General features: G+C 41.3%; 2 protein-coding genes across 2 annotated transcripts in view; one reads left to right on the forward strand and one right to left on the reverse strand.

The window, feature by feature from the left end:
* The window catches only part of COL4A3 (collagen type IV alpha 3 chain), a 108055-nt gene extending 104755 nt beyond the window's left edge, over positions 1-3300 (reverse strand). The window contains exon 1 of the mRNA XM_074963896.1: positions 3205-3300. Within this exon, the coding sequence (XP_074819997.1) occupies positions 3205-3288 (84 nt within the window). The 5' untranslated portion in view covers positions 3289-3300. The remainder of the gene's footprint in view (positions 1-3204) is intronic.
* Positions 3301-3573: 273 nt separating this feature from the next.
* The window catches only part of COL4A4 (collagen type IV alpha 4 chain), a 128224-nt gene continuing 104037 nt past the window's right edge, over positions 3574-27760 (forward strand). Inside the window, exons 1-3 of the mRNA XM_074963897.1 lie at positions 3574-3701; positions 6416-6455; positions 12737-12814. Coding sequence (XP_074819998.1) covers positions 3664-3701; positions 6416-6455; positions 12737-12814 — 156 coding nt within the window. The 5' untranslated portion in view covers positions 3574-3663. The remainder of the gene's footprint in view (positions 3702-6415; positions 6456-12736; positions 12815-27760) is intronic.

The following is a 27760-nucleotide window of genomic DNA, read 5'->3' on the forward strand; positions in this document are numbered from 1 at the left end:
CAGCCTATCTTTTTTGTTCTATGTTGCACAGTACCTAGCACTATGGGGCTTTGGTCCATAACTGGTTCTCCTACGTACTATTGCAAATACAAATACTACATTTTAGTTAGTTAGTTAGTTAGTTAGTTTACTTACTATCGTCATTTTGATATAGCAAAGATCATGAGTTGCTTAGATTCTTGTGCAATTTTAAAGTGCATATTAACTGTGAAACAATTAAGAGAGGTGAGTGCACTAATCATTACTTTAAGTACAGAACTTACAGTACTATAAACAACCCTTCTAACTTTCTAGTATTATCTGAGCAGATAAAGTACCATCATTCTGCATGTTTCTGGAAGTAGAGATTTCACAAGTGAATTAATAGGGAAACTTGGTTATCTATGCCAGCCAAGCTTAATCTTAAGCAACAGAATCTTCAGTTTCCACTTGCAGAGAAGAATAAATTCTTAAAAAAAAGATTTCCTACACAAACTGATCTCTGAAGGACAAATGCATTGAATTAATGAGATTTCATTTCACAGTATAAAATATGCTTAAGGCAATAATTTGGTACCAAAGATACTGTACATAAACTGAATGTACAGATTGCTACTCATTTCTGACTTTGGTGTATCAAATGACTCTAATCTGCAACTGTTTCACTCAGTATGAGAGCAAAATTTGACCCTCAAACCCCTTCAACACAATGGAAAAAAAACTTACGGGTTTTGAGCAATTGAGGTGACTTTGGGTAGGAACCTGATCTCAATTACTCTGCTGTAAACCAAAAACAAATCTATTATATGTTTCTCTCACACAAACATAGCTGAAATCAACTGAACTGCCAAAGAAATACTGAACCTAGTAGAGTTCTGAACAGACCCATGACAGGTTTGAAACAAGTATGCAGAAAAATGTGTATTGTATTGAAAAGGCAAATACAACTGTGATGCTGGATCTTCACTAAAGGAACTATTAAGTATGTTTGATTACCTTAAAAACAAACACTTCGATCTTGATTAAATGGTTAAAGTTTGTCTGCACGTTCCTTGTGAGAGAAGAAATAATTGAATACATAGAAAAAGTCACCTGAGAGTCATTTACTATATTTAATTTTAAATACTTTCTTCAGAATGGGTTAACTATAAAATAACCAGAATATTTTAAGATAGAAGCAATGACTAAACAATCTTGTGCTGGGAATCTTTATACCAGGAACTGTTTAAATCTATCAATGAAAAATAAAGGATCAACAAATTTTTATTTATAGAATGGACTGCTGAATATTTTGTAATTCCACCTCAACTATAAAGCATTACTACTTCTCCACTGAAGTACTAAAAGATAATTGTGACTATTTTTTAAAAGGTAAAATAAACTGATTACTATAATGCAAGAAATTGAATCTGGAAATTCAACAGAAATTGCTAATTTCATCAGTTTACAATTTGACATATAGCAGAAATGTTGCTGGGGAGCCACACCTAGGGTTACACAGTAGCATCCACCCACAAGTAGTTACCTCCTGCTCCACCGTCAGAACAGATGCATTTGTGGGGGTTAATGGCCAGCCAGAGGGGATGGGAAATCCCTCTGGTCAGCTTGCTCTCAAGGGAAAATTGCAGCATAGGGTATTGCAGATGGTACCAGAGTTAAAATATGTATCAAACAGGCATACCGTATATTGTAAAAAGTTCAAACTGAGGTTAATGTAGATGGTAAATAGTTCTTCCTGTGTGTGTGCACATGTGCACACACCTGCATGTAGACAGATATATATCTATTAACAGGGTGGATTTGATTTAAATCACTAGTAAGGAAGACTTGATTTAATCACGGTTTTCTACATAAAAGCGCATTCTTGTTGGTTGTTATAACCTTAATACATATTCTTCACAACTCAGAGATAGATGTAGGTTTCATTTTTAGAAGGTACACACTATACATTTTTAAACAGTGATTTATTTTGAAAACTTTTCAGATTAGTTTTACAGCTGTATCAGAAAATTAATGATTGTTTGGTTATTTCATTTACCAAATGTAACTAAAGCAGATATTTATGAAGTCACTGGGAGATGAACTATCTCCAGTTCAACAGGTTAATCATTAATATTTGGAGGACTTTCTTGCCATGCTGTATTAGGAGGAGAAAATTACCAGACAGACATTTAAATTGTTTTATTTAACTAAAACTACAACGTTAAGTATTCTGGGCTGTTTTCTTCAACAGCAAACATAATATTTTCACAAAAAAGCGTATGTCCCTCGCTTCTCACATTTATCTCCAGACTTCTGCTCCTTGTCCAGATCTATTCCACCCCCAAAAATCTTCTATTCATTGAACTTTTCTGAAACTTTGCACTTTTAGAGAGAGGTAAGGGATTGACTCTGTGTACACAAATTTGCAGAGGGACAATAGAGTTGAGGTTTCTTTATTTCTCACCTCTATATATTATTTATTTAAAAACATTTTTGCTGAAACACAAATCCACAGTTTGAAAACTGCAAAACTAAGCATCTCTGAGGGTATCTTCTAGACTAAGCCCTGAGTCCCATTGGGTAGATAGAAAGATTAACCTAAATAATCGATACAGAAGTCCCTGGAACCCCACAAAATTGGGTCCCTAATCCATGAACTATTGGAACTCATTTACAAAACTTTTCTTAAACATGACATGAATATATGGTCTCATACTATAGAATTAGAATTTATAATCCCTATTCCATGATGAGGTATCTTAATTAAAACTATTTTTAGATCGGTTTTTTTGATAAAATGCTCTTTGAGGAAAAAAACCTTTTTTTTTTTTAAATCATTGATTTTTTCCCACCCTGACTACAAATATACCACAAAAGGAAGAAGAATTACAATTATTAACTAAATAGTCTTGTACCCCAACCAGATTGTTTCAGCCCAGGTAAAATTCCACACTGGAAACAGAATTAAGGCTCTTATCTTGGTCTTTCTTGTGAAGAAAGTTGATTACTCAAATATTGCAGAAATAACAATATTGAGTCTCTCAACAGGTACAAATTGCATTATTTGTAAAACCTTGGGACATGAGTTGATTATTAATGCAGTCAAACTTGTTCCGGGTCTCTTCTTTTTAATTTTATTTTTAATATCACCGCCAGCCCCCACACAGCTGTTCGCGCCTCTAAATAGCAAGTCACTCGCCCTGCGGCAGGGACAGGTCCCCCCCCGCGCGCCCCGACCCTCACCTTGGCGGCGGCGAAGCCGTCGGGCCAGCGCACGCTGCTGAGCAGGGCGAAGAGCAGCAGCCCCAGGCAGCCTCCGCGGGCCATTTCAGCACCAGCGCGCCCGGCCCGGCCACCCCGCGTCCCGCGGCGCCCAGCAGCGGCCGCTCCGCCCGCACTCCAGGGCTGGGGTCTCTCGGGAGGAGCCGGGGCGGGGCCGGCGAGGCCCCTGGGCGAAGGGGGCGGTGGATGCCCCTGCGAGGCGCCGCGGGGCGGGGGAGGCCGGGCCGGGCGAGGAGCCAGCCAGGGATTGGGCGCCCCACCCCGGCGCTGGGGGCAGACGGGCCAAGCGGCAGGAGCTGCGCGAAGGGGCGGGGGCCCAGGCTAGCGGGCATCTCTGGCGTCTTTTCCACAGCAGCGACTCTGCCTCCGCCTGGAGTCCCTCCGCAGCAGCCCTGCCCGCGGGCCCGGGAGAGCCGCCCGATGCCCAGCGCGGGGCTTCTTCTAAACGCCCCTACCTGGTGGGTATAACACAGAGCGGGGCGGCGCCGCTGCCCTGGGGCTTGGCTGGGATCCAGCCCGGAGTGTCTCCTCATCAGCCTCACGTGCCCCTCGCTGCTAAACGGCATGGTGCGTAAGGGGACAGGCGGGGGTGAGGTAGTAACTTGTATGGACCAGCTGCTGGTGCCCGCCGGAGAGCTCGCCTTCAGGCGGAGGACCCATAGCAGCCTTTGGGAACATTAATGGTCATGCTTTGAGAGATAAGGAAGAGCTGAATGCCCCTAGTTTGCAGGCAGTGTCAGTGGCGCCCTGCCCTGCTGGGCATGTTCAAAATCTTGCCCATAGTCACCCCTGTGCAGGGCCGGATTAACCTTTGATAGGCCCGGCGCCAAACATATTTGTGGGCCCCCATGGAGGCAATGGAGCATGGCACAGGGTGGCCCCGCTCCGCCCAGCCCAGTGCAAGGGCACTATTGACAAACTGGCACTATTTACAAAGTGGGCCCCCCCAGCCCTGTGCTGCCAGCATGCCCCTTCTGCGTGGGGGCAGGCCCTAGGCGCCAACTTCTGCTCCCGCTGGTGGGTGCTCGACAGGGCAGAAGTGCTGGGAGGGAGGGAGAGGAGCAGGAACGCGGCGTGCTCAAGGGAGGAGGTGGGGAAGAGGCGGGGGAAGCTTGGCTGCTGGTGGGTGCGGAGCACCCGCTAATTTTTCCCGATGGGTGTTCCAGCCCCAGAGCACACACACAATCGGCACCTATATGGCAGGCCCATGCCATGCCTCCCAACTCCCCCACCCCGACTGCCTATGGCCAGAGCGCCTCTGGACCCACTATGCCCAGCCCCCCCAACAGATGCACAGCGCCCTGCACAACACCACCCCTGCCCAGCGTCCCCTGCCCACAGTCCCACCACAACTGCCCAGCACTCCACACAGAACCCCCCACTCCCTCGTGGCCCAACATGCACAGATCTTCCCCACCCCCTCACAGCCCAGCACCCCTCCACCCAGATCCCTCAGAGACCCACTCCCTCATGCTCTGCTTCCTGGCCGCACTCACCGGCCCTGCTGGGAGGCAACTGTGTCTGCTGGGCTGAGCCAGCAGTGCAGCCAGGGCTGGTCTGGGGTGAGGAATCGCTCTGGCCCCTCAGGAGTGGCGCAATCAGCCAGGCCAGGGCCTGCCCTGTCCAGGCTCCCTCAAGATGTACTTGCCTGGAGAGGCCCAGCCAAGCACCCCACACTGCCCCCACAGCTGGCCGAGACTGGCCAGGCTTCTGCACCAGTCCCAGGTGCTCAGCTCCAGGGAGACAGGCAGGGCCCCATAAGGGGTGGGAAGCAGAGACTGCCCGGAACCGGAGGTGCACTGGTGTCCGGCCAGGGGTCAGAGAAGAGCAGGGGAGTGGGGCCAGGGGGCGGAGAGGAGCCATCGGCCAGCTGGCGGGCAGGACAAGAGAAGCAAGTGGTGAGCTGGGGATGCAGTGCAAGGGGAGCAGCCCGGGGCCCCTTCTGAGCATGGGCCACTGGCGCCATTGTAAACCCAGCAATGCCACTGTGGTTTAATTACCTGATAACTTCATGTTGCTTAACTATTTACTTGTTTCTAATGCAGCCAATGGCTTGTCTTTTCCTGGCGTCACTATTCCTTAATTCTTTCCACAAACTTTTTGATTATATACAATCTGTGGTATTTGGAAAACAAAACAAAGACATTTAAACACTGAAAAGACCGCATGCAACCAGGCAGAAAGCTAAAATATATTAAACATGATTATAGTAAATTATTTCAATTTTGGTTTATGGAGTATAGATTGGTGTGTATATATATTTTAATATTTTAAAATACATTTTCTGTATTGAGTGTACATATAGTTAATGAACTGGACTGGTACATTTGTTTAGTTTGATCCTGCAAACCCTTATGCATGTGAATAACTTTACACACAGTCCAGCTGAACTCAGCAGGACTACTTGTGCATAGTTACTCCCAAGCATAAAGACTTGAAGAATCAGGACCATATTGTGTATTGTAGTTGTTGGCCAAGAATTCCCCGCCCCCCTGCCGAATTTTAGATATGTGCATGTCCAAGTCATTAAGGGCTGGGCTGTAACTTTATAATTCCGCTCCAGCAAGACCCAGCATGTAGCCATGCTGCCTCAAGAGCAGGGCAGGAACCAAACTGTTAGTGAGTGCCAGTCTGGCCCCTGCTGCTTTCTTCTTCTGGGGGAAAGTCAGTTGCACCAGATATCTTGATGGTATAATTCACTTATCCCGCTGCATGGGCTCAGTTGTGCTAGATGATGCATTCTGGGGGGTAGATGCAAGGCTCTCCCTATTTCCCCCTCTTCTTGCTCACCTGAGCATGATAGGGAGTAGCGGTGGGGGTGGCTGCTTTCCTCACATTCTAACTTTGGAGATGGGGGGGGGGGGCGTAAACTCCTTATCTGCCCCCTGTGGACAGGTAGCCAGGGTTACTGGTAAGCCTAAAACTGATGAAATTACAGAGTACATTGGCAATTACCGGATGGCATATAACCCATTACATGTATTCCTTTTCAGTTGATAGTCATTTCAAACCTATCTGAATATTTAAACATTTACTACTTTTTAGATTTCAGAGTAGCAGCCGTGTTAGTCTGTATCCGCAAAAAGAAAAGGAGTACTTGTGGCACCTTAGAGTTTGTGTTTTGTAGTGGGTTTGGTACTGCAGTTTTAATTTAGCTCTTTCTTTCTACCAGGTGGCTAATGACAATTTTTTCAGTGCAACAAATTCATGGGGTAAGTGATTTGGATGCTAATTTTAGACAATCAGTCAATGCTACACACTTCAACCAGGTAGCATTCCCTACCAAGATGAATATAGCTGCTTAGTAGTACCGAGCTGTGTCTTTCCCCGCATCCAATCTGTGGCCAAATCCTATTACTTGTCCCTCCACAACATTTCTAAACTCCTCCCTTTCCTTTCTGGCCTGTGGCCAAGTTGCTTGTCCATGCCATAACTACTGTAATCTTCTTCTGTCCAGTCTCATTAATACTGACCTGCCACATCTGTCCAAACCCTGCTACCAAAATCATCCTCCTTACCTTTTGCTTCGAGCATGTCACCTGCCTTTTCTAATCACTTCAGTGGTCCCCAATCTTCCCTCTAATTTTTCCCATGCATGTGCGGAATGAATTTTGTTACGTGCACCAATATGGAGGTGATGTGTGGTGGGGCCGAGGGGTTTGGAGTGTGGGAGGGGGCTCAAGGCAGGGGCAGAGGGTTGGAGCATGGGGCAGGGAGGAGATGAGGGCTCCAGCTGGGGGTGCAGGGTGTGGGAGGGTGCTCAGGGCTGGGGCAGAGGGCTGAGGCATGGTGGGATGAGGGCTCCAGATGGGGGTGCAGGCTCTGGGTTGGGGCCAGGGATGAGGGATTTGGGGTGCAGGCTGTCCCAGGGCCTCAGCAGGGAGAGAGGTCTTCCCCCCAGCCCTCTCTCACTACAGCAGCTCTGGAGCTGGGGGACAGCGTGTCTCCCCTGCCGCGGCAGCTCTGGAGCTGGGGCTGGGGGGAGGCGCAAAGCCCTTGGTAGGCTGCTTACATTTGGAATGCCCTTACCTTTGGAGTGCCCATCTGAATTTGTTTGCCAACCCACATACTTCACCTCATATGAATACCAACTAAAAATTCACTTTTGGCATGAAGCCATGAAAGGGGGAGGATATGTAACCCCTCCAAAAAAGAGCAGAACACAAACTATCAAGGCATATATATGCCTTACTGAGTAATCACGGGACCACCCTGCTACTCTTGTCCTTCCTCTCACTTTTCTTTTCCTGTCCTATTAAATATAGACTGTATGTGTAACCCACTCGAGCACAGTATCTACCCTTTCCCCTTTCTAGAGGCTGGTTCACATAAGTTAAAAGCTTATTACTTCTACTTGCTAGAAGAGTATTCCTCTATCTCAAGTGATAGAATCTCAGGCTTTTAGTGCTGAAGGACTTGGCATCAGACCCTGCCAAGAACCAAATGTGGGGTCATTAAATATGCTTCCTGGGGAAGGGAACATGTCCACTATATTTTGAAGTGACTGATACATTTTGGGGTACTAAAAACAAAAAAAAAATTGTTTAAGGAAACAGTTTTTAATCTTTTTATCCCAAAGACAATAAAATAATATTTTGATAGAATCCTTATTTATTCATATTTTAGAGCAAATTTGAGAAGAGTTTACAAAAATCTTTAATTGTAATTTAATCTAGATACTGAAAGCCAGAGAAAATTGAAGGAATTAACTTGGAAGTTAGCAGAATGAATTCAAAATTGCCAAACCAGTTAGTCATTACCATTAAGATATCAATATTAACAATTTGAGATACTACATTAGGATTTTTTTATGCAATAGGAAATAAAGAAACACTATTAAGGCTGCAAAGTGAGGCACTCAAAAGTTTGTATATGCTAGAATTAAGATAGGCTTTGCAACCTTAATTCTGCCCCAGATGCTTTATAATGTAGACATACATTATCTCATACTGTTTTTGTCATAGCATTCCTCCCTCATGGAGTTCACAGTACATGCCTTGCTCAATATTTCTTTTTAGCTTCATCCTCCAGTATATACCTTCATTCATTATTTAGGCTGCAGTTCAGCAAGGTGCTGAAGCAGGTGTCTAACTTCAAGTGTACACAAATAGTCAAGTGTACTGAACTCACTGGAACTAATCGTGTTTAAAGTTAAGTATATATTTCAAGTACCTTGCAGAATTGGGGCATTACTGCACATCATCCAAACCCCTCTCTGAGTAAGAATTTGTTAATTTATTCTTTACCATGGCACTCTTCTTTGTAGACTGAGTTTCTTAAATATTAGTAAATCTATTTTCATAATTACTCTGAGAGGTAGAGAAGTACTATTATTCCTATTTGTTATCCCCATTTTACAGATAGGCAACTGAGCTACAAAGAGATTAAAGCCCAACTTTGCAGAAGAGGACACTAACTTTGGGTGCCCAACTCAACATTTATGGTCTGATCTTTTCTCCCCAGAGGTGCTGAGCATCCACACCTCCCATTTAATTCAGTTGGATATGAGTGCTCACACTGGGTATCCAGAAAATGGGAAACACCTAATTAGTGGCTACTTCCAAAATATTTACCCTGCATTACATTGGAAGTATGTGGCAGAACCAGGATGCAACCCAGTTCTCACAGGTCCCTGCTTAGAGATTTAGCCATAAGACATCGTTTCTCTTCCAGCAACCCCTACCACATACACTTGGACTCATTGTTGAAATCAGTGGGACTACTTATAGAGTGAGGTACTACTCAGCTGGAGTTAGGGTGGCAAAATCTAAGCCCAGGTTACTAAATCTGCTGCTCCAGGTCTCCAAAGGATTCAAAAATAACTGCAAAGATGTCACATTTTTCTAATATATATAAAATGTTAGTAAGGTAAAGAAAACATTTTAATAGTTTAAGTTGTTTAAATAAAGGAAATTTGCAGATATCCTACTTATGATAGAGGTAAAATTGGAAATAGGTATCTTGTATAAAAAAGAGTATCACCTGTGGGATGTATATAACTATTGGTTTGGGTTTTTTTGTTCTCGGTGTCGTGCATCCTCAATGTTCTAAGAGTCTGGTCACTACAGAAGGCAGCTGTCATTTTCTGAGGGCAAAAGGTGCTTATCCTTATCTCATCAGAAAATGACCACAAAATCGGACACTAAATCTCTGTGCAGTTAACACGGTCATATAAATTAGTGTTAGAGAAGCAATGTTAAGACAGTTTTATTATGAGGCAGTTTATGGTAATTTCTAATAAGTAGGGCTGTCGATTAATTGCAGTTAACTCATGTGATTAAATAAAATAATAATTGAAATTAAAAAAATTAATATTGCACTGTTAAACAATAGAATACCAATTGAAATTTGTTAAATATTTTTGGATGTTTTTCTACATTTTCATATATATTGATTTCAGTTACACAGTATACAAAGTAGACAGTGCTCACTTGTTTTTTTATTACAAATATTTGCACTGTAAAAATGGCAAACAAAAGAAATAGTATTTTTCAATTCGCTTCATACAAGTACTGTAGTGCAATCTCTTTATGGTGAAAATGCAATTTACAAACGTAGATTTTTTTGGTAACATAACTGCACTCAAAAACAAAACAATGTAAAACTTCAGAGCCTGCAAGTCCACTCAGTCCTACTTCTTGTTCAGCCAGTCTCTAAGAGAAACACATTTGTTTACATGTACAGGAGATAATGCTGCCTGCTTCTTATTTACATCACCTCAGAGTGAGAACAGACATTTGCATGGCACTTTTTTAGCCGGCATTGCAAGGTATTTACGTGCCAGATATGCTAAACATTCGTATGTCCTTTCATACTTCAGCCACCATTCCTGAGGACATACTTCCATGCTGCTGATGCTCGTTAAAAATAATGCATTAATTAAATTTGTGGCTGAACTCCTTGGGGGGGGAAATAGTATGTCTCCTGTTCTGTTTTACCGACATTCTGCCATATATTTCATGTTATAGCAGCCTTGGATGACGAGCCAGCACATGTTGTTCATTTTAAGAATACTTTCACTGCAGATTTGACAAAACGCAAAGAAGGTACCAACGTGAGATTTCTAAAGATAGCTACATCACTCGACCCACGGTTTAGGAATCTGAAGTGCCTTCCAAAATCTGTGAGGAACAAGGTGTGGAACATGCTTTCGGAAGTTTTAAAAGAATAACACTCCGATGTCGAAACGACAGAACCGAACCACCAAAAAAGAAAATCAACTTTTTGCTGATGGCATCTGACTCAGATGATGAAAATGAACATGCGTCAGTCTGCACTGCTTTGGATAGTTATCAAGCAGAACCCGTTATCAGCATGGACACATCTTCTGGAATGGTGGTTGAAGAATGAAGGGACATATGAATAGTTAGTGCATCTGGCACATAAATATCTTATGATGCCAGCTACAACAGTGCCATGCGAACTCCTGTTCTCACTTTCAGGTGGTATTGTAAACAAGAATTGGGCAGCTATCTCCTGCAAATGCCAACAAACTTGTTCATCTGAGCGATTGGCTGAACAAGATGTGGGACTGAGTGGACTCGTAAGCTCTAAAGTTTTACAGTGTTTTGTTTTTGAATGCAATTATGTAACAAAAAAAAATCTACATTTGTAAATTGCACTTTCACCATAAAGAGATTGCACTACAGTACTTGTATGAAGTGAATTGAAAAATACTCTTTTGTTTTATACAGTGCAAATATTTGAAATAAAAATATAAAGTGAGCACTGTATAGTTTGTATTCTGTGTTGTAATTGAAGTCAGTATATTTGAAAATGTAGGAAGTATTCAAAACTATTTAAATCAATGGTATTCTGTAATTCTTTAACAGTGCGATTAATCGTGCAATGAATCACAATAATTTTTTTAATCGTTTTACAGCCCTACTAATAAGGTTTATAAAACAGCTATTCTGTTAATCTATGTGGTGACTGCTGACATATTAGCATCTTTGGTACGAGGTTAAATGATGTACTAGTTATCTAAATAAATACTTTTCCTAGTATGATAAACAAATGTTAGTAGAACTTTGCAGTCCTTTGACATTCCAGTTTTTACTAACAAGGAAAGGGACTAATGCAGAACAGATAGGTATTCTCATGGGAAATTTAGTACATGGTAGAGAAGCAGTCTGAGTGTGTCGGTAATTCCTTCTTGTTCTGAAGTTCAGTATCACCAGACATTTTGAAAATATTTGAGATAACACAAACTGACTCCTCCTCCTCATCTAAAGTTTGATTAATTTTCTCCTTGAAAAACTGCAATGTGAGCCCTATTGTTGTCTCTCTCTTACTGAAACCAATGGCAAAACTTACACAGATTTCTATGGAATCAGGATCAGTCACTGAATCAGTATATTTCACAGTGTCATTTTTTGAATTCATTACCTAAATTATAGTTTCTTATCAGCCTTTTTAATATTAGGCCTGTTTTTTTTCAAGACCACCTATGGCATTTGGACACTCATTTCTAATTAAAATTAATGGAAACTGGGTGTTCAAATCACCTAAGCAGCTTTGCAAATTTTATTCTTAATCTGCATTTTATATAGGCATAGTCAGTTGTTTTCTTAATACTGCTCATTTTCTGGCAGTGCTGTTACGAAATTAAATAAAAAAAACCATTTTGGGACACAAACTAAAAAAAACATGTTTGTTCTACTTATTACATTATAAATCAATTGAATACATGCGTCCTGATATATTAGGATCCCATTAAACATATTTGTTTTCAGCATTACATCAACATTACATCAACTGGAAAGTCTTTCATCTCCTTGTTACTAACAGTATAATTTTATAGAATTTAGAAAGGAAAGAGATCCATTATGTCAGTCTGTCCCCAGTTCTGTGTAATGCAGTATTGCTTTGTGCAGACACTTAAAAAATAAAAAGTGCTTAAGGCCCAGATCCTCAAAGGTATTGGTGCTTAATTCGTATTGTGGAGTGACTTGCCTAAATACCTTTCTAGCGCTTGGACTAAGTTTTAATTTTGACTAGACTAGGCCTAAACACTTATTGTAGCAAAATTCTTCCTAATATTTAGCCTAGATTTTATATTCCTTAATTACATCCAATTATAGCTAGTTAATAATCACCTGATACCGCTTGTCACGGGGTCACTCACCATACTGTTGCCTCATGCTGGGCCTTTTGGGAATTAGCTCAGTCCCAGCGGGTGCACCTCGGGTGATAGTGGCTCTCCTGTTCTCGCCTACAGACTTTTATGGCTCCTTCCTCTCTGCGTCTGCTTCGTAGCACAGTCCTTTGACCGTGTCACCATCCGGTTTCCCCCCCTTATGGGGGACTCTTCCAATAAGAGTCCAGCCACTCCTCACAGCAGCTTGGCAGGCTTGGCTAGTTGGGGGCAGGCCACTACATCTCTACTTCCATGAAGTCTTGAACTGTTACTTGATGTTCTTTGTTTCATTAAAATGTGTTATATTGGATAACAAGTATACTGTATATAAACTAATAAACTCTTAATTTTTAGGGCAAATATTCATATATTGGTCCATGTGGAGGACAAGATTGTTCGGTTTGCCAGTGCTTTCCTGAAAAAGGATCAAGAGTAAGTGATTTAATATAACAATAATTGTTATTGAAAAACATTGCTCATTTTGTGCACATCTCTCATTTAAAATCACTAGGGCTGTTGAACATTGGGAGCTCAAATAAGAAAGTCCCAACTTGGCAAGATAGGAAACAGATCTAAGTCTGCCCTTTGGTGTGAAGTCCAAGCACTTGCACTATCAAAGAAATTCAAGACCATAGGTCATTTCTAGGCAGATTAGCCCACAGAGAAGGTCAGGTTGTAATAACATAACTTTCATTTGAAAGTGATTAGAGACTTTTCAGGATGAGCAGGACAATTAGAAAAATGTCATTTTTAAGGCATCTTCAGTTTGGAATCTGTCCACCTTCTCAGATGTCCTCTGAATGGCCAGTCAAAGGAGAGTATGTTTTTGTCATTTTATAATTGTATATTTGCGGAAACCTCGGTTATTTTTTATCTTCATGTTGATCTGAAATTTGTTTTGGTTCTCCTAATCTTTTATCACCTTTTCATGATTTTTAGTACACTAGATAAGTGTCCTAGGTATAAGAAAATTTGAGTTATTTCAGTGTATTGAGTTTAAAATGTGAAATTCAGCAGGTGTGGTTTTTTAGCTAATATTGTTAGGACTAGTAGTTTAAGTATCTCCTTAGACAGAAATGTTACATAGTAGTCACTAGGTATGAATTTTGAAATACTACCAGCTTTTGGCAGTTTACACAAGTTGATATTTGTTTATAAGTATGTGGGCTTTCTGTCACTGATTTATAAATTTGATAAAGACAAGGTAGGTGAGGTAAAAATTTTTTTGGATGAACTTCTGTTGCTGGAAGGTGCGACACTATGCCCCATATACTTCATAGAAATATTGTTATAATATTATTATAGCATATCTAAAATATATTTTATGCAAGATGGGTCTTGTGAGGTATCATTGGAAAGGTTATGATTTACTGAATATTATTATCCTATTTGTATGCATGTATCATTTTTGTATATAAAGTTAGGAATATTGATTATACATCCGTACTACAAAAGTGTTGCACGTAGACAAAATACAGTCAGTCTGGCTGGTTAGCTGGGAACAAGTCAATGAACCATTAGGGAGGACAGTATGTCTTTGAAGATGCTAATCTCCCACCTTCCTGAGAAGCTTCCTGGGGTGCTACAAACAGCCTTTGACTCATGTCTGCTTTGACACTGCAGGGTCATGTGATCACATCACCTGGTACTGGACTCCATGATAGAATACCAGTATTTTTCCACTTGGGGAAGGGGGGAACCACAATGAAAAACAAAGGCTTCCCGCCGTATGTAAATTCTATTTAAGACAGGGAAGTGAGATGATTGGGGTTCATTCTTCACTGAATCTCTGCCCAGTTTTAGTGATTGTCTGGAGTTTTAAGCTACAAGCAAGAGCAGCCTGTCTTCAAGAACCACTGCAATCTGCTAAAAACAACACTTAGGATGAAAAATTACTACTTGTAACCAGTTTCTTTAGTGTATTAAGCTTAGTTTGCGTGTTTCTTTTATTTGCTCAGTAATCTGCTTTGATCTGTTTGCTATCCCTTATAATCACTTAAAATATATCTTTTGTAGTTAATACATCTGTTTTTGTTTTCTCTAAAACCAGTTTGTGGAATTCATAACTCGTCCGGGGGAAAGCTGTGTATATCTTCTTCCACATTGACAGAGGGGGCGAATTTCATGAGTTTACACTGTACAGTTCTCTGTGCAGCGCAAGACAATACAGTTCTGGATTTGCACCCCAAAGGGGATGTGCACTTCAGTGCTGGGCAATTCCTTAGCTGAGTCTTCCCATGCAGAGCTGATTTCAGTGTCTGTGTCTTTCTTCAGCTGAGTGTGGCCCTACCTGTGTGTGTGCTGCAGGAGGCTTGAGGGCCTGGCTCAGCAGGACAGTGTAAGAGAGCCCAGGTTTGTGGAACAGGCGGGCTCAGTGGTATCCCAGTATATCAGATGGCACCCCAGAGTGGGGGTGGGCAACCTGTCACAGAAGGTCCAAGTTTTCAAGCTACACAGAAGCTTTTCTTCAGGTCTGGGGAAGGAAGTGGAGTATCTGCACTAAATACACATTGGGACAGCTTGTTAAGCAGAAGGGGTAACACATTTGAGTTGGACGTTTGAAATGAAGTTGGCAGTGGGGGCTAGATTGTTATACAGAAAGGGTTTGAAGTGGGCAAATAAGAGTAGCAGGCAGTGTGGTGTGTTACAAATTGTTGTAAAGAGCTATAAAACCAGTGTTCCTGTTAAGTCCATGGTTTTTGGTGTCTAGGAGAGCTATGAATGTAAATTCCCAGGGTTGCCTTTTGAAGGTGTTGTGCAAGTTTCGTTTGAGGACAAGTATTGAAAGATCAGATATGGAGCGATCGCTTTGTGAAAAATGTTTGCCTGTGGTTTTTGTCTTTTATCATTTTTCTGTATGAGTTCATTTGAGAGCATAGTGATTGTCTGGTTTCACCTGCATAGTTGTTACAGGGGCATGGGGTGTGATAAACATGTGTAGGACCCAGGAATCTTGAAAGGTGTGATGTGGGGGCTATTGGTCATCGTAGGCATGGAGATATGTTCACAGGTTTTGCATCTGTTGTTCAGGCAGGGTCTGGTGCTGCTTTGAGTTGGTATGTCCCGGCTGGGTGGGGAGCTTGCTTCTGATGATGAGCTTAACAAAGTTGGGGGCTTGTTTGAAGGCCAGAAGATGGGGGAAAGAGTTCTTTTAGGATGTGGTCCCCATCAAGTATGGGTTACAGTTGTTTACCATATGGATTCCAGTGTGGTGTGGGAGGTGACAGCTAAGGGGGTGTGGTCAGTAGTTTTGGGTTTTTTATTTGTGAAGGTGGCTTTTCTGCAGCTGAGTGTGTTTAGTTGTTATCCTGGACACTCTCTTCGGCACCAGTTCTGTGGTATCTGAGTGCCTAGCTGTAGATAAGAGATTTCTTGGTGTGTCTGGGGGGGTTGCTGGAACTGTGGAGGTAAGTGCCATGATTGGTGGGTTTCTTGAATAAAGCTGTTTGCATTGTTCCATTATTTAAGATAATTGTGGTGTCCAGAAAGTTGATGCTGGGGTGGGAGTTTGATGGATGGGTGGTGGTAGTTTAAGTTGTGGTGGAAATCTAGGAGGGAGTTTAGGTTGCCTGTACAGAGGATGAAAATATCATCAATGTATCTCACATATAACAGTGGTTGATGGTGCATTTTTCCAGAAATTCTTCCTTGAGGTGGCCCATGAAGAGGATGGCATATTGGGGAACCATCCTAGGACTCCTGGCTTTGTCCATGGTTTGGACAAAGGGTTTATTGTTAAATGTGAAGTTGTTGTGGGTGAGAATAAAATGGATGAGTTTGGCGATGTTTTCTGGCGATGTTATAATATAAATTGATGTCAGCTCCACCTCAAAATACGTAGCAATGCAGTGATAGAAAACGTAAGTTAGGAGTGTGATTGAGATAGGAGATTCAGAGAGTAATGCAGGACTATTGATGTGGGTGTGGATACATTTGGATACATTCTTTCAGTTACTTGGAAATCAGGGACTGATTTAGGAATGAAATGTTTTTCTTTCAAGTCATTAAATGTCAGAATTTTGGGGCAAATAAGAAAACCTAAATATCATGGATTAATTTAAAGAAAAACACGTAAAGTTAGGGAGTCCTTATTAATGAATGAAGTTTTATTCTAATCATAGTGGGACATGTTTTCACTAGTTGGGAACAAAATTGCATATAAATGAAATTGAGGTGTAGTGGTTTGCACTAATTTAGACTCAGTAATGTTCTGACATTGCTCTGCCAGACCCTGAGATGTCAGTATCTGCTGGAGATGAGAAGGCACATCCCTAATTCCTCTTCACAGTGGCGGTTCAGATGATGAAAAGAACTAGGCGGCACAGAAAGCTCTCCCACACATGCAGGTGGAACAGGTTCAGCCCTGGCTGTTCCCTGGTGTCTCCTTCATGGTTAGTGACTTTGTGAATCCCAAATAGCACCATCAGTGCAGGTTCTGTTTTATGCCTTCTATCTTTGCTGGAAGGCAGGGCTGAGGTAAACATATAGGTGGCTGATGCATGTGCAGTGCTGTCTTATTCCAGAGTTATGCACTACCAGTTTATCTGTTGGAGTGGGAGGCCAGTAAACACACAGCTGGTCTCTGGGCATAGGATGCCTTTATTTGCATGGAACATGCTCTTTTTCCCTCTTATACTATCCTTTCCCCAGTCTTAGGATGCATATAACTAGTAGATGTACCCCTCCTCTGGTTTTCTCCACTGCTGTGAATTTGAGCACATCTTCAAAGCACTATACTCTTGAGATGTGCTCCATTGTGATTTCACTTTCTCCTCTTTGCGCAGGAGTACAGAATTTGGCCCCGTGTTCTAAAATAACGATTATAATAAACATTTCTAACAGGCCAGTATTTATACACATGCTGTTGTGCAATACAGTATATTTAATATGCTTCAGTGTAACTGTAGCTATATACTTTACTTCTATCACAACTGAATATTATATGTAAATTGTGTAATTTAATCCAGCACACACACTGAAAGATGCAAACTGTATTAGGAAATGTCAGGAGGAATCCCAGCTAGAATCTCAGAGAATGCATGCTACAGCACGAACATTACTACCTGTTCAGCTCTTGCTCCTTTCCGCTCCCAGCGAGCTCTGCTAGCCAGTGTGGAAGGGGTTCAGGCCATGGCCCTGCCCTTTCCCTGTGTCTCCCTATGCCCTTTAAGGGCTTAGACCAACTTCCATTAAAAGAAGGACGCCCAATCCCTGCCCCTTCATACACCAGCATAAGGACAGGCACAGTTGAACTCTAGGGGCCAGATTCTCAGCTGATGTAAATTGGCCTTGCTCTGTGGATGTCACTGGAATTGGGCTAATTTACACCATTTAAGGATCCCACCCAATATTTTGAATTTTGTATAGTAAATATTTAAATACTTATGAGAAAAAAAATAAAACCACAAACTGACACGAACAACCAGCCTCAGCAAAGTGACTAAGGATTGAATGAGCATGGAGTCTGAACTCTTCCCCTCTCACTCAGACAGATAGTCCCCTACAGGCCAGGATTAAGGCTCATTTGCAGGATGATACAAGGAAACATTCACTGCCACTTTCCACACTTATACTTATTCAGAAGACTTCAGCCTCCAGGGTTGTGAATCTCACATCTTTCCATATTTTAAAAACAAAATATAACATTTAATTATTAAAGCAAATTTTAATCCATTTCTGTTTCTTTCCCAGAAAGGTTTAACCTCATTCTCTTCTAACATCTAAAACAGTCAGGTTGAGACATTTCTAAACTGGAAAGGAAATAAAACATTGCAAATGAGCTCTAATTAATATAAGAAAACAACATAAGAAGAGCTACCACTGTAATGGCTAAATAATTATTTATTCAAAAGTTATTGGAAGGGTACATCCACCTTTTCACTATAAATATTATGCAGTAGTGCAGTGTTTCACAAACTTGGGACGCTGCTTGTTCAAGGAAAGCCCCTGGCGGGCTGGGCCAGTTTGTTTACCTGCCGTGTCCGCAGGTTTGGCCGATCCCGGCTCCCACTGGCTGCGATTCGCCGCGCCAGGCCAATGGGGGCTGCAGAAAGTGGCGGCCGGTGCGTCCCTCTGCAATAAACACTGCAATAGTGGATTAAAACTATGTTGTCCCCAAATCCACCAGAACAGTCACCATGCATGCTAGTCACACCAGCTGGGTCAGTCACATTGCTCCAAGCTATATTGCCTGTTCCTTTTTTAGGTTCATGTTGCAAATTAAGGAGGATACCAGAGAACCAGAATGCATCTTTCCTTCTTGGGTGCTATACTGATAGCAGTGAGCTTATATGCTCTGCTGCCGGATGATCACTGATGCTCTGTCTCTGGATTCTACCCTGATCCATTCTAGACTGTGTCTGTACTATTGTCTCCCGTGCTATAGGATTTTCATAATATGGGAGCTAAGATATTTCGTACTTCAGGTATAGTATGATACCTTTGAGTTACCCCAGGAGATCTATTTATGGGGATTAACAGCATCCATAGTATCTCTCAGTGTTATTGAGTATCATGGTTTGGATAAAATAAAGACTGATTTGAAACATCATTTAAAAACCAAACTTTGTCAAAATTCCATGGGAGAAGATTCTTGGACCATGTCTGCTTAGCTAGAAGTTGTACTAATTCTCTCTCAAGAACCTGTTCCAAATTTTTGTCCATACCAAACCTCTGAATATTCTAGGGGTATACTCATCACTAGTAATAACATTTCTAGATATTCAGTGGTGTTGCTGTTGCTACGTTCCATATAGAATATACTGTAAACAATAGACATTTAAAAAAGAAAATTGAATACAATTAAGCAGGCGTAAATCTGTGAGACTTGCATTGTTGACGTAACAGCTTTGAAACCTATATACTACTTGAAGGATTCCCTCAAATGTAATAAACTTATATTTCATATAGGTATTACCATTAACCTTTATGCAGCAAAAACATCCACTTTATGGACAATAGCTACAGTAAACATCAGTTGAGACAGAAACGAAGTATTGGAAGAATGAGATCCTGATATATGTACATATTTTCTGAAATAACATATTGCATAAATTTATATTGTGCGGAATCATTTCAAATCTTCCTCCCTCCCCAACGTACAGTCCTGCTTATTTCGGGAGGTATGTCACTGCATACAGTAAGCCAACAAACCTTTATGTTTTCTCTTTAAACTTTGGCACACTGACTGTATTTGGTGCCTGTTTGGATTTTGTAAAGGCTGCTGATTATAAAGTAACAAAAACATGTATCTTATTTTTGAAATTTGTGCTCCAGAAGCCAAAACATCAAATTTTATTTACATTTCACTCTGAATTTGCTAGAGATAAGGTCTATTATTCTTCCTCAGTCCTTTTACTGGGATGCAAAAACAAGAGATGAACGTTGAAATCCCTTAGTGTGGTACAGTATGTAACCCTCTCCAAAACTCACCAAAATGTACATGTCAGAAATGCACATCTTATCAAATATGTCTATCTATTCCAGTTTAGTTAGGGGCAACACAGTAGAGCTCAATTGTTGATCACAAATTTTTTCCATCTTCAGCATCGCACCTCAGACAGACTGTCTGGTAAAGACAAAGATATTTTTCAATTTCAGAGTCCTAAATTAACCAGTATTAAATATATCAGCTTTTCACAGGAGCTTAGATTTCACTCAGCCCACGAAGACACAAGGCTTTTTTCAATCTCTGTTTTGCTCTAACACCCATCGTATATATTGACAAAACAATGAGTCAAACTCACCACTGATGTAAGCAGGCATAACTCCGTTTTAGCCAATAAAGTTGTACCTATTTACACTAGTGATGATTTTGGATTGTTGATTTTACACTGAAATGCTCTGCTACATGTATAGTCTACATTGTCTAAAACTAAATGAGTTTTGGGTTAGTTTATATTTTCTAAAACTAAACTGAACCCAGGGGTCTGCAGACTGCAAGTTGAAAACCACTGATGGATCATAAAAAGGTGCGTTGGATTAAAAACATACTTTCTAAAAGTGCATTATTTGTGATACACTTGCTTGAATGCATAGGAATGATTTTTTGCAGAAAAGATGTTACTTCTGTCATTGTGGTAACTTTGAGTGTAAACCCATCATTGCTTTATACTTGTCCTTGGGCCAAAGAATGTTTAGGTCTTAGCTGTTCACCTGAATGAGTCTAAATAGCAAACAACTATCACACGATTAATCAAATCTAGTATGAAAGGACAGGTGTTCTAACCGAATGCAGTATGTCCAGACTGCTGTCATTCCTGAGTTTGTGCATTTTGTTAAGGGGATTTTCTATGTGTAATCCAATTCTTAGCTGGAATAACTGGCAACAAAAATAGCTGCCATTTTCATTTAAGGGAGTTTTTTGTGGCTGTTTAAAATAAGGCACAGTGAAGAGAATATATAATAGCACTCTGGCATTATAGACTTCAGAATGTAGCCTCTCTTTAGACTTTCTTCAGTAAACTCGCTCACTGGAATGTGTTTTGCTAATAGATGATGAGACAGTAGAGCATTTTGACAGATACTCAGTATAGGGCTGCTGCACTTTTATTAGAAAACTGCTTCCATTAAGTAATCACTATTAAAATGGAGATAACAGACTTGTACTCATTACATTTGGAAATAGTTTTGAATGGTTCTTCAAGACAGGCAGTTGGCTAATGACAGTGGTCTCTTTGACTAATAAATCCCTCCAGAACACTGACTTAATGTAGTTCCCCATCACACTTAGGGAAAAAGCCAGCATAAACAGAGGAGCCTTTCAACCAGGTCCTCAAGGTGAAAAGGCATAGGCTTCATCCGATCAACGTGGGAGTGAGTACTATCAGGCTGGTTTTCCCCAGGCTCCAAGAACGTATTTGAGTAGTCACCTAAGACAGGTTTGCTATGTTTGTATGTGCACTCAGAGACTTGGGGCTTGTCTACGCTGTGCATTAGCCTGCATAGAGGGGTGTAAATTCTAGTACACGTGCACTAACTGAGCCATATCTGCACACTAACTGACCCTGCTGGCACTCGCTAAAAGTCCCTTAGTGCACATTAATGTAGTACTATTGGGGTCAGCAGCAGTGCCAGCAGGGTCCCCAGGGGACAGTTAATATACGAGTGATGTAATGCAAGTCACAGAAAAGATAGAATTTTAACACACACACACGCACTCGCTAGTATTAAACTAATAGAGGGTAGAGACTAAACAGTTATTAATTAAATAATATTGGCCAAATTCTCCACTTTGTTATACCCGCTACTTCAGTGTAATGAAATGGTGAATCGGGGCTAATGCTTTAAGGATTAACTTTACTTTACATTTCTAATACTGAAGTGCAGCTGCTCATAGTGATGTCATTGTTGAATTACAGGTATTTTCTATGCTTCCTTAAAACATGTTCTAATTTGCTTTGTGGGTCTTCTTACTGCACACAAGTGTAGATCAACATGATTTAATTGCAATTAATAGTGACGAGTGAAATATATTTAACTTTGTAAAATTAAGATTGAAGTGAAGCTATCTTCATGCACTGTATGATAGCCTAAAGAAAAGACTAAGGCAAAATTTTAGAAGAGAATAGGAGCTTGAAAATAGGCTCCTCCATGTGTAGGTTACAGCTATAAGTGGCCTGATTTTTCAGAAGTGCTGAGCACCTGGAAGTTCCCATTGATTGCAAAATCTTTATCTTAATGTATTTGACATAACATTTACGGGGTATTTATCACATTTTTATACAGTACACCTACTATTAATTATGGGTGGGGTTTTCAGGAGTTCTAAAGGAACTAAGCACCCAACTCTCATTGGAAATCAAAGGGAGTTGGGCCCTTAACTGCATTTTTGCCTGTGAAAAGAAAATCTCCCCCATAAAATGACAGGATAGGAAAGGTTCTCTGGACAAGGATATCTGGAGAAGTGGAAGCTGGGTAAAGGAAGGATGAGCCAAGCAATCCCATGGTAATCAAGAATGGAAACAGTGATGGGCATGCTTGAATTAATAGAAACTGTGCTAGGTGGAAGAAAACTAGGGACAATTATGTACGTTAAAGTTCAGATAAAATAGAAGCAGACGGACAAATATCTTGACAGCCTAGTTGCCAGACAGTCTTTTTACAGAGTACATAAAAACACCAGTGTAACCTCCTGCACCTTGGGAGACGAGACCTACTCATAATGTCCAGACTGTAATCCCTCACTGGTCTTAAAGCCATGAATTGTGGTACAGATCAGTGTGCTGACTAGATCCACCAATTCTTACATCAGGAAAATGGGCCAAATCACAGGAAAACTTCAAGGTGTGCTCAGGGGGTGTACTGGTCTACTAGTGTGTAGGAATTACTCTTCCTTTATACCACCCGGGTGTCAAACTTCTGCCTGAGTTTAGAAGGCCTCTTTTCTCCGGAGGGCCTCCTCTGACAGTGCCATTTAATCCCTCTGCAAGTACTGTCTGGCATGGTGCATGTGCATCTAATGACTGTGGTGCAAATAAACACAGTAAAAGAAAAGTCACTAGTGCAAATAAATAAACAGGTAAGCAGCACGTTGCACATTACAGGGATGGGCTGTATACTGCACTCACTTGTATAGTACAGGTAAAGAAAAATTTGTTAATTATATATATGTAATGGTCCTTTTAGTGATGCTGTGCAATTAAATGCAATCATGACAGATATATATTAGGGCTACAGTCAGGAGTCTAATTTTAGGTTAGATTAAAATGGTTTTTAAATCAGTTCCAGATTAGATTAAATTGACTTTCAAAGACATATTTCTCTTTTATTGTCACCACAGGGCAAAGTTAAGGTTGTTTGGATGCCTTAACTGCATTTTCATACCTCAGCATGTTCAGATTTCTTTTAAGGTTAGCTTCAACTGAATTTCCTAGGTTTGCAGTGTTTATTTTGGGGATGATTACCATAGACCCTGGTCTTTATTCCAAATTACCGATACGTACCCTCATCCTGAACTCCATCTTATTGTAGCTTTTGTCTAAAATAAATAAAGTTGCTTTTCCAAATTTAAGAACACATAGTCACACACTGCCAGTTTCATAGAATCATTGAATATCAGTGTTGGGAGGGACCTCAGGAGGTCATCTAGTCCAACCCCCTGCTCAAAGCAGGACCAATCCCCAACTAAATCAAGTTTAAGCAAGTGAAGATCCAAAGTATGAACACAAGTCAGTTGCACGCACGTGGCCATGTGTACATGCAAATACTTGATTTCCATGTGCACATCAGGTATTTGCATGCAAAAATGGGGAACGTGAAATTGTATATATTTCATTATGCATGCCTTCAGGCCAATCCTGCAAATGCTTATGTGAGTAATTTTAATTGGATCACTAGTCCCTTTGTCAATGGGAATACTCACATGAGTGGAGTTACTGACATATGTATTTGCTGGACCACACCCTAAATTTGAAAATCTTGCTGTTGGTTTTTTTTCCAAGGTGACATTATTCTGCAGAGACCAAGCGTGGGGCACTTTTATAAACTGAAAAATAAAATCAATAATTAAATACAATAATTAAATTTAAACATGACAAAGAAGGAAATGGTGCCTGTAACATGATGAGTAGAACAGGAGAAAGAGGGCCATGTTTCAGGAGGGACCTATGCTGAAGAAGGACCAGGGGCTCAGCCAGGGCCAGAGTAGACAGACAAAAAGTGCAGAGCCCCAGCAGGGCCTCCTAACATATTTAATAAAGTTTTGTTTCCTATCATTCTGCCTGCCTGCTGCATCATTTGTTGCTAATTAAACAGTCACCTTTATAATTAGTTTCCTACTTTGGGACTAGCTTGTGCAACCCTTAATCATGTGGGTGTGCACTTATTCACATGAGTAGGCTCTTTGAAGTCAATGGCCCTGACTATGCACAGATTTTTGCACGTGATTAACATTATGCACATGACACTATTTGTGTTAAGTAAGTGCTGCATAATCTCAGGGGTTCTGAAATCTAGCCCTTAAGTTTTAATTGGTAAAATTAAATCTAAGCTATTTTTCATGGTGTTTTTTTTTCTCACTAAAAAGAATTTAAGCTAGTTTGAATTTTCAACTTTTCTGTTGGAATATGTCCCCAAGTATGTTGTTGAGAAGTTGTCTAATTCAGTAGACATGTATTAAGTGGGAGAACATTTTCTGAATTGAAAATTTTAACTGGGAGGAAAATTTGGACTGAAATGCTTTGGAAATTAGATTTTTGAATAGATAAAATGAATAAGTCTGAAAATGGGTCATAGTTTGCATAAAATAAACTCAAAACTAAAAACTTTATGCCATAACCCAGAAGCCCTATTTATAAAGAAACTTATTTTAGAAAATGTGCCAAACTTTCAGTTTTTGACAGGTGACTTTCAGCTTCAGTTTTCACACCCACGCCCCTTACAGCACTTTTATGTAATCCAAATATTATAATTGTCAAAAGGAGAACTGGGGTTATAGATGCCCTCTTTTCTGTCATCCTAAAGAGTCATTTTGGTAAGACTGTGGAATTGTAACTGGGTTCCTGACACTCCCATCCCCACAGAAGTTTTGGTAGGATGTTGTAGTCATGATATCATGTACTGCGTGACAGCTCTCCTGCAAGTCTTTTGCTCAGACACTGATTTCTGCCAAACTCTCTGTCCCAGCAATAGTTGTCCCCTTAGACCTCTTCCCCACTTCCTCAACAATCTGTATGGTAAGCAAGAGGGGTGTGGGAGCTATCAACAAGTCGCTTATGTTTTCCACTCCCAGTACCTTCTTCTAGTGGGCTCAGAAGGAAGCCATAGATGACCTTACACTTGGGAAGTCTGTTTGCTAGGGTCAGCAGAACTACTTGGTTCAGGCTGGCATCCCAGGAACAGGCATGGCCAGATGCAGCTCTTCATGCTATCTCTCTGCTGCACAGCATCTCTGGCCCTGTCAACACAAGTGAAAAATCTTCAGCTATTCTTGCTTTTTTCCCTCCCTCAAGCAGGTGTGTGGGAACACCAGACATTACCCCATTGCCATTGTGAGGGAACAGCAGGCATTTTCCATATTGCCCAGGTGATTCACTGTTTATTACTTACATTCAACATCCAAAGAGGAAAGATTGGGAAATTATCAGTTTATGAGTCCTGATGGAATTCATATAGAAAACCAGAACTTGCCAAGCTATCCACCAAGAAGTCAGAGCACATCCCTTGCAGGTCCATTGAGCTACCTCCAGGGCTCTGGTATTCCTGTTTATTGCTGGAAGCAATCTGCAGGAGGGATCACATTAGTATAAACCAGGGGTCGGCAACCTTTCAGAAGTGGTGTGCCAAATCTTCATTTATTCACTCTAATTTAAGGTTTTGCACGCCAGTAATACATTTTAACATTTTTAGAAGGTCTCTCTCTGTAATATATAACTAAACTATTGTTGTATGTAAAGTAAATACGATTTTTAAAATGTTTAAGAAGCTACATTTAAAATTAAATTAAAATGCAGATCTTATCAGTTTAGTGTGATCCTCGCTCTTACTTTTTCCTGCTGAGTTTTCCAATGTCTGGCACGTATTTGGATAGTTTAAGCTGCACACAGGTTTCTGAGTGATCGGTTGTTAACCGCCTCTGAGAGGGACCGAGGACGGATTTCATGTGTGAAAATACCTGTTCACACAGGTATGTGGATCCAATGCTGAAAGCATTGCAAATGCTATTTTCTTCAAACAGTTAAATTTCATTGGCAGGGACATCCAGCAGGTCAGAATAGAGGCCTCATGATCTCTCTTGGTAGCTTCAAGTGCACTCCACAGATCTCCAAACTTTGATGCCCACAATTCTGAGCTTTTTACCTGAATGAGCTGCATTTCGAAATCTTCAACACCCATCCACATACAGACAAATCCAAGTCGCCTTTGTTGAACTTTTCAGGTTTAATTAGAAAAGAAAGAATTGGGCCAAATTGCTGGAAATCTTGAAATCTGTCAGAAAATTCTGATTCCAGTTCTTGCATGTACATTCCAATCTCATCAACACTGACAGTGCAACATGTCGATAACTCTTTTATGTGTTGGAAGTAGCAGAAAGTTGAAGTTCGAATATCCTGAGAAAAAACTGCTGGTTTTACAACAGGTGCCTTCCAGGTTTCATAAAGATCCAGAACCGTTTGCCCTGCACCCTGGAGACGGAGGTTGAGTTTGTTTAGGTGAGCGGTGATGTCAGTTAGAAACATGAGCTTACACAGCCATTTCTCATCATCTAGTCCGGGGTAGTTTTGTCCTTTTTCCAACAAAAAGGCCTTGATTGCATCAAAACAGTTTACAAAGTGCACTAAAACCTTGCCACGACTTAGCCACCAAGTGTTGCTGTGAAGTGAAATGAATGGACATCTAACTTTGCTTTCTTAGGAGCTGACATTTTGTCAAATGTACCCCTCAACTTACAGTGGGAAAAAAAATCAAGACAGACAGCACACACAATGTCAAACGCAATGTGCTGTTCCACGTGATGTGATAGTGATGTAAGCAGCAAATCAGGACTTAAAAATATCCCAGTACAGTGGCTCTGGAACAATTTTTAAGGTGGGGATGCTGAGCTGCGCCCCCTCTTGCCCCAGTCTGCACCCCTCACTGCCCCAGGCTGGGGCCAGTGGGCCACAGCTGGGGGTGGCTTCAGAGCCCCAGGCCGGCGGCCAGGACCCCAGGATGGCAGCAGAGTGCCTGGGACCGGTGGCAAGCAGCGGGCTGAGTGGGGGCAGGCGGACGGGACCCCAGGTGACAGGGAGCCAGCGGTAGGACCCCAGGTGGGCAGCAGAGCCACCGGGACCGGTGGCTGGGACCCAGGCAGTGTGAGTGCCACTCAAAATCATCTTGTGTGCTGCCTTTGGCAGCGTGCCATAGGTTGCTGACCCCTTGTATAAACTTTTCCTAATTACCACAAGGTCAGAAAGTCACTGGCTAGATGAGATTCACACCCACTGTCAATCAGGGAACAACAGCTAGAGCTAAATACTGTCCTAAGCTATGGCCCCTTTGCACTATCCTAAAATGGCGTTAAATAAGTAGCTAGGGATCCTTGTAGCATGGAGGAATTAATTCAAACCCTCCCCTGACACAAAGGGAGGGAAGGGTGTGGCCAGAACACACTGCATTCCAGTGATACCCTGTGGTGCAGCAGTCTAGATATTAAAAAAAGCTATTAATGATATCCAGTTATTAAAAATTAAAAGCATTTGCCACATCCCTAGTAGGGATTCCCTTTTTGTGATCATATAGGGAAGCATGCAAGTTTAACACAGAGAGCTAAATTCTGCTCTCAGATACACGTGGCTCCTATTTGTGTTCAGTGGAATCTGTGCACATACAGCTAAGGATCAGACTTGATCCCAAATGTACACTTCAAACAAAGGCATTCTCTGTTAATGTGCCATGTAA

Source organism: Natator depressus, chromosome 9, assembly GCF_965152275.1.
Source record: "Natator depressus isolate rNatDep1 chromosome 9, rNatDep2.hap1, whole genome shotgun sequence".
In the NCBI taxonomy this organism is placed as follows: domain Eukaryota; kingdom Metazoa; phylum Chordata; order Testudines; family Cheloniidae; genus Natator; species Natator depressus.